At 40.5% G+C, this 10,050-nt stretch overlaps 1 protein-coding gene across 1 annotated transcript; it reads left to right on the top strand.

Annotated features, from left to right (window-relative positions):
- The first annotated feature begins 665 nt into the window (after window positions 1–665).
- helt (helt bHLH transcription factor) lies at window positions 666–2,575 on the top strand. Its single transcript, XM_026169325.2, is given in 5 exon segments — window positions 666–783; window positions 786–847; window positions 1,435–1,539; window positions 1,697–1,793; window positions 2,021–2,575. Coding segments are annotated over 5 exon segments (843 nt in total). The 5' UTR covers window positions 666–680; the 3' UTR covers window positions 2,497–2,575.
- The last annotated feature ends 7,475 nt before the right edge of the window (window positions 2,576–10,050 follow it).

Genomic DNA, 10,050 nt, shown 5'->3' with positions numbered 1-10,050 from the left:
GAGCCTCTCCAAAGAGTCTCCAGTGGTGGGTAACCCTCGTGTGCCAGAGGCTGCTGGAGACGCTGGCCTTGACGCGGACGACGCTCGTGTGCCAGGGCTAATCACACACCTGCCGAGGAGTCCAACAAAATAAAGAATGTAAACAAAAAGCTTGCCATCTCTCATAAAAGATGGACGTGTCACCAAGTCGTGTGAGAAGCGCCGGGAACAAACGGGGGGACTCCGTCTCCAAAAGATCTCCCCTGAACTTGGCGGAACAGCCTATTAAAGGCTTACTTAATTACTCTAATGACACTGGACAGGCCTTAAAACTCGGACCGGGCTTGGATGAGAGTTAAGATCGCTTGCTGGGATTTGTAAACAGGCGATCGTGTGAGAAACGCGAGTTGGAAGAAAAAGCGATTCTTTTTTTCGCCGGCTTTGTTTTCAGTGCGCACAGTGCGCCCCGCCGGATCAGCCGATCCCAGCGCTCAGTTCTTATTTCCCGCCTGGGTTGTTACTATGCAAATAATATTCCAAAAGTAATCACGTGTCTTTTGAACAGCCACGTGGATTAACAAAGCAGGTTTGCCCCCCTGCTAGCCTATGGCTTTAGATTTTTACTATTTCTTTAACTGATCCTAAATGCACACATTTACCCAATGCATGTCTCTAATCCCATGGAATAATTTACACCATGAATGCGACAGTCCCTTGGATGGATCCTTTATAAAGGACAGCTTTCTGCTCAAACCTCAGTCTTCTCCTTCACCTTCCAGACCAGGACATCTCTACAGCTTCGAGCTAATTCATTTTTAAGACGTTTATCAGGGATTCGTTGATGGCATCTAAAATGAAAGACAGGAAGGTATGCGCTCCCTGTGCGCTCGGCATTTTGAGGACAGAAATAATTTGGAACCTGGCACTTTTAAAGACTTTTGAGTACACTGTTGGAATTATTTGCTTCTCTATATAGCCTACAGCTAAAAGTGTAAAACTGCTATCTTCCGGACTTTTCACTTTAGAGGAGTAAAACGCTTTTGTGCATCTCCATGTGGCGCGCATTAAAGAGAAGCCTAACTTCTGTTGAGGTGAAAGACCATATTATGCAGTTCGGCAGTATCTGGTGGCAGCAGTGTGAACACATTTATCACAAACCTTTATAATCTGTTACACTCGTTAAACGATAGTCAGAGTATCGTTTACTTGTCTCAGAGATAACGAATTTATCCAGAGCGCAGGTGGCCGCTGCGCGCTCCTGGAGCAGCACAGCGCGCGACGCGCAAAACCCGCCAGGATTTGTAGCTCTTCTTAGGATCTCTTCCACATTATTTCGTATTATTTTGAAAATTGTGGGATTTCCTTTCTAAAAAAAAATAGCTTGTTTAGGACCGTAAAAGGGCGGCAATACAACGATTCCGTTTACTCATGATATCTCTTTCCCTGTTTTCACAGAGAACTCCAATCTCCCACAAAGTCATCGAGAAAAGAAGACGGGACCGCATTAATCGTTGCCTGAACGAACTGGGAAAAACAGTTCCAATGGCGTTGGCTAAACAGGTACTGTGAAATGTATCGCATATTTATTGTTGACTAGCTTTATTATATAACATCTAAAATGACAAATAAAAAAGTTAATAGGGCAGTCCAGTCTTCTATATATGTAAACATTTTAAAATGTTTTTAAAAATAATTTTAACGATTCATTTTTTCTCAGAATTCTGGAAAACTAGAGAAAGCTGAAATCTTGGAGATGACGGTCCAGTACCTGCGAGCGCTCCACTCAGCGGACTTTCCCCGCGGGAGAGAGAAAGGTCAGTGAAGTCTTGTACTTTACGCATGACATTGCCATCGTCCTCTCAGCTAAGTTAATAGCTTCAAACGTGCTGGTCGTGTAAAATTTGGCAGACTTTATTTTTTTAATGTATGTTTCACCGCATGCCCAGTTTTACGCACCAGAATGAGCCACAAAAACCACGAAGTGGTTGTTCAACATGTCACCCGCAGGGTTCTAACCAGCACTTATTTTGGCTAATTTCAGGCGAACTACTTGCTGAATTTGCAAACTACTTCCACTACGGATACCACGAGTGTATGAAGAACTTGGTGCACTACCTGACCACAGAGGATAGAGCTGAAACCAAAGACATCAAGTACGCAAGGATCCTCGCCTTTTTACAATCAAAGTCCCGTGTGGTCACCGAGCCTGTGTTCGGCTCTGTCGGCGCGATGCCAGAACCGTCTGAATATCTCAGCCAGCTGCATTCCTCCCCGGAGCACCAAAACCACAGCCCCAGTGACTCCGTGTACCAACAGAGTCCACCGGGACACTTCTCGTGGCACAGCTCAGCCCGCAGTCCAGGCATCTCATACCCAACAGTGCCACTCTCTGCCCACACACAACAGCACGGTGGATACTTGTCGCCGGTACCGGGACTCGATCACCACTATTTCAACTTCATCGGGCACACGCACGCAAATACGTTTAGTTTGCACAATGCGCAACACGCCATGTAAATAGCCCTGTTTTATGTTTTTTATTTATGCATATGGATCATGTAAATGTTGTGAATAAATAGAGTATTTCTGCCTAAAATACTGCTTGTTTTGTTATCATTACACTTACATTAGGTGAGCAAGAGGGCCCAAATCTCCGAATAAAGCAACACACACACACACACACACACACACACACACACACACACACACACACACACACACACACACACACACACACACACACACACACACACACACAGAGAGAGAGAGAGAGAGAGAGAAAGAGAGACATAGCAGGATAAACCACAACTCTGGGAAAAGACTTTTACAAAAGAAAGGGGAAAGGGTTCATTTTTAGCAGTTTGTGATTTCCCTACATTGCCTGAACAGAGAAGAACTACTAGAAGTATACAAAAACAGCATGCTACAAACTTTTTTTTCCTGGTATATTTAAACAAAAGTTAAGTAAAATTTGACTGGAGTAGATTTGAGAGTAAATTGTGTCATTTGGACATGAGAGAGCTTGGTGACACACAAGTCTGAAGTGCTCTTGATATGAGCTAAACTAAACTGAAAAATGTATCCACAGAATAGCTTTGAGTATAAATCCCAGGCTAGGATCTGTGGCTGTGACAAATAAGGGTGTAAACATGAGTCTGATTCCCACCCACCCCTGACTTAACCAAGCCAGCACCAAAGAAACCCCAAATTACCCCTTACTTAAATTAATTTCAACATGCTGTTTAAGCATAGTTTTTATGTCAATAAAAGTTTTCAACATTAACTATTAAAACAACAGGATGCCCCCCAATCCCCACCCCCAGTGTGTTTTCCAGGCAGATGAATCTGCATTCCAGATTTCCAAAAATAAATTTTCAAAACAAACCCCCCACATAAACAAATAACATGATAACAATGAAAGCCACAGAAACAATTACAATAGCAATAAACTTGCAATAATAAAAGAAATTGAGTAAAAAAAAAAAACCTTGGAAAAATTGTAATGTGGTAGACTAATGTGCCTGTGTTAATTCAGCTCCATATTATTGTGTGAAGTTGCACTGGGTTGGGAGTGGTTGTGTGTGTGTGTGTCACATTTTTGGTGAGCCAATGGCTGGAATGGGGTTGGACTAATTAGAGGCAGGTGTACTTGATTGCACTGATAGACTGGTCTACTTATAGCCCACATTACAAACACTGCTGTGTCATTTTTGTCTCTATGTGCAGGTATGTATGTGTTCGTCTGCCTGTGATGAGTGAATGGTTTGTGTTTGTCTATGTTTGGGATGGATGGGTTTTGCGCTATGAATTCTATAGTGAAGGTGTCATTTTGTCTCTCTGTGCAGGCCAGGGCCTATTATATGCCACAGCCTAAAGGCAGCAGAGTTGCAGAGGCTGGAGTGACCACTGGCTATATACTTGCAGGGTGGTGGGTCTCAGAGGACAACTTCTAACCCTGTTGAAGGCAACACGTGGAGTGCAACTGGCAGTGTGGCATAACTGGCTCTGGCCTTGGGACTGTGTGTTTTACTTGATTCATAAATGGGACACTGGACTGTTTTATCTTTTGATTATTTGTCAATAAATTATCTTTTAGAATTTTATTGACTGTCATCTTTTTGCCCACGGCTGAGACGGTTGGTCAGACCTAGAATCTTTTCTTTTTTTTGGGTGTGTTACAAGAATCACAAAAGAACAAACAATAACTTTATTAAAACAGAAGTAAAAAGACATGCAGTGTGATTGACAAAACCTTGACCTCAAAGCATGACTAAATACAAATATAAAATACGTATGCCTTTAAAAATGATTCAAATCCAGCTGTTGGACAGGTCCTCATGTCAGATGGAAATATTAGCGAAATCATGCTCTCCTTTAGTTGTTTAGGTGAGTAGGTGACACTAAGAGAAGCTGTTGGGAGGATGACCTCAGTGTCCTTGGACCCATGCAGCTACTCAGTGTAAATGAGGTAAAATGGAAGAAGTTTTGACCCACGTGCAATTGAAAATGAGTGGAATAATAAAATCCGGGAGTTACAATAGTCCAGCCAAGAAGTGATAAAGGCCTGGATAATTTTTTCTAAGCTAGCTAGAGGCAAAACTGGCTTTAATTTAGTATGAGTCGCAGTTGTTCTTCACAACACTATTGATTTGACTGTTCAAAGTCAACAACAAAGCATAATGATTTTCATCTACAGTTAAGACCAAGGGCCTTGATGGCAGTGATTTTGAGGCTGGGTTGGGGCAAAATAAATTTACCTGAGACTATTTGAAATCATTACAACATTTCAAGAGGTTCTTCACAGAATAGTCACTGTCACTTACAATCAGATAGAATATTTTCTGTATAACAGTGCTATTAAATATTATGTTTCTAAAAGACAGAGCTGAGGGGTACTGGTAAACTGAAAACAGAAGAGGACCCAAAATGGATCCTTGAGGGATGCCACGTCTACTGGAAGCTGGCCATGATGAACAGTTCTCTATAGAACAAATGTTCTAGTTCAAATATGAGTAACACAAGCCTAGACATCTGATTAAAAAGATTAGATAATGTGCGTGTGTGAATACTTTTAAATCAAAAGTTGCATTTTATTGATCACAGGGGTCTGTAAGAGAACAAAAGTTATCCTGTCAGAACTTTAGCCAAGTTTTCCTGTTTCCATATATTTAGGGAAATGAGGATCTTTATTCATCAGGATTAAAGAAGGATGCTATGCAGGAAAAAGAAAACCTGCCACAGTTAGAAAGTTTCTGTTTATTTACATTTGACATTTGTTGCCTCTTCAGAGCAACATAGAACCAACAATTTTATTGCGCTGATCAATTTTTACAGTCAGTAGGTTTCTTTGCCTTCAACAGAGTAAGAACTTGTTTTTGGCAAGCTTGCGTCTGCTGTATGTGACTGCCACATCTCAATAAGTGGAACAAAGTGCTTTCAGGCCCCTTTCTTTCTTACTTTCTGAAAAAGAAGGTAAGAAAGAAAAAGTGGGGGAAACCACATGTTGTTGTTTTTTTCAAACCAAGAAGCTCCTTTGTGGTGCATCTGGAAGGGGAACAATTGATGAATCCTTGTGCTTCATCCTTGAGTGACTGCGAAGAAAAATAATCAACACCATGAAATCAAAGTTTCTCTCTGAGAGGAGAGCAAGTAAACCCTTTCTCTCTGTTTTAATTCATAGGCAAAGCTGAAATTATTACACGTAGCTTACCCCCTTTGCCACTTTAGGCATCTGCCCTCCGATGTGGTACTGACAGAGAAAAAAGGAGGTGGGTAGGTGTCTTCATGTGCATGTTTTCATGTTAAAATTGCTGGATAGGTGTGCGAATCATTACTCAGTGGATAGGTGGAGGACGGCTGGATAAGCCCATATTAATCGCCTGGATGGCTGGATAAACCCACATTAACCAGCCTCTGACCAAAAAGACAAGCAACAAGCGAGCAAATGAAAGAAATGGAAGACAGTGGCCACGCAGATGGAAAAGTAACAATACGATGAAAGAGGAAAAGCTTTTCAAGGAATACTTGGATCCCTGCAGCCTCAATATTGGTTTAAATCCTGACTCTAGCAGGAAGAAAGACTCATGTTCAACCAGATGAGAAAGATTTAGCCACAGCACCTCACATGAATAATAATAAATTGAGCAGGAATAAAAAACAGACTCCAGACCATTCACCATTCATTGTCATGTAAAAATGAGCCGCGGTGGTAAAGCTTCAGTTAGAGAATCTTTATTTTAGCATTAATATCACAGGCTGAACATTAACAATCGGCTCTTTCATAAAATTATTCATCATGGGAATATCAAAGCACCTCACCGTCAGAGCTAAATCTTAGAGTTGAACTTTGAGGAGAATGAAGTCAGGCAACTTCATAAGGGAGAAAAAAGGAGTTTTATCATCCTACGGGACAAAGACAAAAGTATTTTATAAAGATAAAGTAAGATAAACCTTAAAAAGATCTGCGTATTCATCCGTTTACACACTTTTTAACTGCAACTCCTTTTTGTGCACTTTCTGAGAAATGGATTTGCATTACATGCAAGACACATGAGACACAATTCGTCACTCGCTCCGATTTTGTTTGTAAAAGATACCAAGACTACATTTGCAGTTTTTTTATACTGACAAGACTCTTTGCACACCAGCCAGCTTCTCTTCATCAAGAGTGATATGACTTTTTTTTGTCTGAATACATGTTACAGTCACTATAATTCTGCTGGTTGTGTACTGTTATGTGTAGCAGTTTTTCCTGCATCATTTGAAAAAGCAGGTCTCAAGTTCTCCTTAAGCTAAGCATCTGGGCAGCTACTCCTGTCATTGTGATGCTTTAATGCCTAAAGTCTATTAATGCTTAATTAAAAGACTTCATTCATTTTTATCTTAAATTTATTTTGAAGATAAAATTTATTGCAAAATTAGTTTTGCTTCTGTAAAATCATGTTTTCAAGGTTTTAAATGTAAAAGTTAAAATTGTGTATAATGACTGTACTAAGGAGCAGTGGTGGAAGAATTCATCTTTATCTGAATAGCCAAACATCATCTAAACTAATAAGAAATTCTTTAAATTTTCTGCAGTTTTCTTTTCTTTTCTTTTCTTTTTTTTATATTCTGCCTCTTCTCTTCTTAAATAATAGAAATATTCATTCAATTAAAGTCTGAGAAAGAAAATGAAAATGAAATTTCATGACTCATGATTAGAGATCAGTTCATCTTAAGGGAAAAATTTTGGAAAATTTTGGAAAATGTCTTTATTCACATCCGTAAGAAGAACCAGATGAAAAGATGCAAACAGCCTGCTTATTTGAGCCTTGCAATTGTTTTAGATTAACAGAGGAAAAGTATTACATGCAAATGTTAAAAAAGCCCTTGACCACCTCTAAAGTTCAGAAATGAAAACAGTGGGCTTTGGTATTGTGCCTTTTCTATTATTTCCCAGCAGTATAGTCTACAATGGATGGCTGAAACAGAGCAGCACACACTGTGTTTGGTTGTTACTACAGAACAAACACGGTGAGAATGCATAAACGCCTCAGCTGGTAGAAATGGATGAAGATAAAAAAAATAAATTTTTCAAAGGATTTCTGATCCCAGGTAAAAATGATCAAATGAATTCTGCTATAATGTGTGCGCTTTAACAATTGACTGCTCACTGGGCACAGTTTGTGCTGGAAGGACCTTGTTTTGTTGGTGTGCGTGTTTCAATTATTATTTTGTTAAGATGTTCTTTGTCTCTGTGCTGAGCTGTTGCAGTGTCACAGTGCGAAGAATAGCTACTGCTTTGCTGCGTGTCTATGTGTGAATGCACACAAATACATGTGTCTGTGTATATGAATCTATGCACATATTAAACCTTTTTACTTGTCATGTATGGGTCCATATATGTCTGTAAATTCCATTTAAATATTGTATTTTGTCATTATATTTATGGTGTTTATGGTGGGTTTTTTGCACCATGTGAGGAAGTATTGCCTTAATTTCATTACACTTGCACAATGGCAATAGAGCCTTGCATAATGTTTTCTTTTTCCAGGCTGGAAGCAGAAACAAGTGGGGGAGTAATTTACTGCTCTCAGCGAATAAATCTTCTCCCAATGTAAATAGCATGAACCTGTGATTTTCTTCTTTCTTTGTTTTTATAGTTCAGTTTCAGATCAAAGAGATCATGGACAGCATGATACTTTCAGAAAGAAACAGGCACTGTTTAACCCTCTTTCCCATCGTAATATCAGGCTAAAATAAGCCACTTGTATTTATTTTACAGACACAGAAAATGTGCATTTACATAACTTTTCATTTAAGAGGCCATAAACTGGTAAGGTTAGAAATTCTAAATGCTGATTCGCTCAATATGTGTCTCAAAGCTCCTGTTTGATCTTTGCACTAAAGTCAAGCTTAGCTAAGCTTCTCAGGGCACAACATCTCCTGTTGTACTGCATTTGCATTGCGTCTTTGTATGTGTGTGTGTGTGTGTGTGTGTGTGTGAGTGTGTGTGTGCTTGAAGGAGGGTTACAGTCATACTTTGGGAGTGAAGCCAAAGAAGTACCCAAGCTGTGAGAAATCCAACAGTCAGTGCTGGTTGATAATCAAAGTGCTCCAGTGGCATAGGATCTTTGCCAGCTCACCTCAGGATGGTTGTCTGATCTACAGCATGAAAAGACAGACTGGGGAGGGAGAGGGGGAGGGGTTCAGGAGGGGGGTGAAATGGGGAGACAGAAGAAGAGAGTGAGTGCGAGAAACAGAAACAGCAAGAGATAGAGAGGGAGAGAGCAAGAGCCCTAAGTCTCAGAAAAGGGGGGAAAGGGATGAAGATCATTCCCACAACAGATAGCACTATCTCACAGGGTTTAAAGGGCCCCCTTTCTGTACTCCCCCCACTCCCTACCCTCTCCCTCCCCACCCCTTCCTCACCAATAATGCCAAAACTTGGCAGCCAACACAGCACATGAGCAACAGTTTCCCATCAGAGAGAGGCAGCCATCCCACTGCCTTGGCACCAGTGATGTCTAAAGAATGACAGCCACTGTAAGACGACTGCAGACATGAATGGAGTCTGTTTTTTTTTGGGGGGGGGGGGGGGGGGCACTTATCAATTGCTTTAGATTGTCTGGGAGTGATTCTGGCGAGAGGACCTTGCTGAGCTTTTAGCCAGTGTGAAAAGTGATAGGATTTGATTTGATCATGTGGGTTTTGAGGGTGTGTGTACACATATTAAATAAGTGTCATACTTCTCTATGCAAAGCGTATGTTTTGCACAAGATGGGCAAAAAAATGAGTGCAAGCAGAACAAATAAAACTTGCTATCATCCTGTCGGAGGAGGGTTTTCATAGCTGTTTCTGCCCCCTGCCAAGGGATGAGGGCTTCACCTTTTTGCACTTGGCACAACCCTCTATGTGCACACCAGCAATGCCATCAGATTATGCAAATCCATGGAGATACTCTATTCAACACTACCACCATTTAGAGCAAAGATATTTGAGCCAAAAATGAATAGAGTGATAAAGGAGGCAGTGTTTTAAAGGAGAGGGAGCAACGAAGGGTCAAAGACATCTCCGATATAAATGAAAACATAATGAAGACTGTACAAAATATCCCACTGTGCACCACAGTTTTAGTCACACCCTTGCTTTTCTTGCTGCTTTGTGTCATTCTGTTGTTTGGTAATGTTTTTCTAGTTTACAGCACAGCGCAGTTGCTGCAGTCTGAAACATATCCGGCCACATGGCTGCATGGGAATACCCCAACCTGCATGCAGCAGTACACTGCAATAGAAACAACACAACAAGCAAAAAGAAAGAAAGAAAGAAAGAAAGAAAGAAAGAAAGAAAGAAAGAAAGAAAGAAAGAAAGAAAGAAAGAAAGAAAGAAAGAAAGAAAGAAAGAAAAAAAGAAACAAACTTGAATCAAACTCTTTGTTATTCATGGGAGAAAAGGAGCAAGCTTGTTAAGTTGCACAATTAAGGCATCATTTGCCAAGAGAAAGTGCAGTTCTTTGTTTTTGGAGGACAAAAGGTTGAGAAAGTGCGTTTTGGATCGGTGCTGAGTGTTTCACAAGGGAGGGTTTAGTTATCT

The sequence above is a fragment of the Astatotilapia calliptera genome, chromosome 6 (assembly GCF_964374335.1).
Source record: "Astatotilapia calliptera chromosome 6, fAstCal68.1, whole genome shotgun sequence".
In the NCBI taxonomy this organism is placed as follows: domain Eukaryota; kingdom Metazoa; phylum Chordata; class Actinopteri; order Cichliformes; family Cichlidae; genus Astatotilapia; species Astatotilapia calliptera.
The sequence above is the reverse complement of the archived record's forward strand: the minus strand, read 5'-3'. Positions and strand labels throughout refer to the sequence as shown.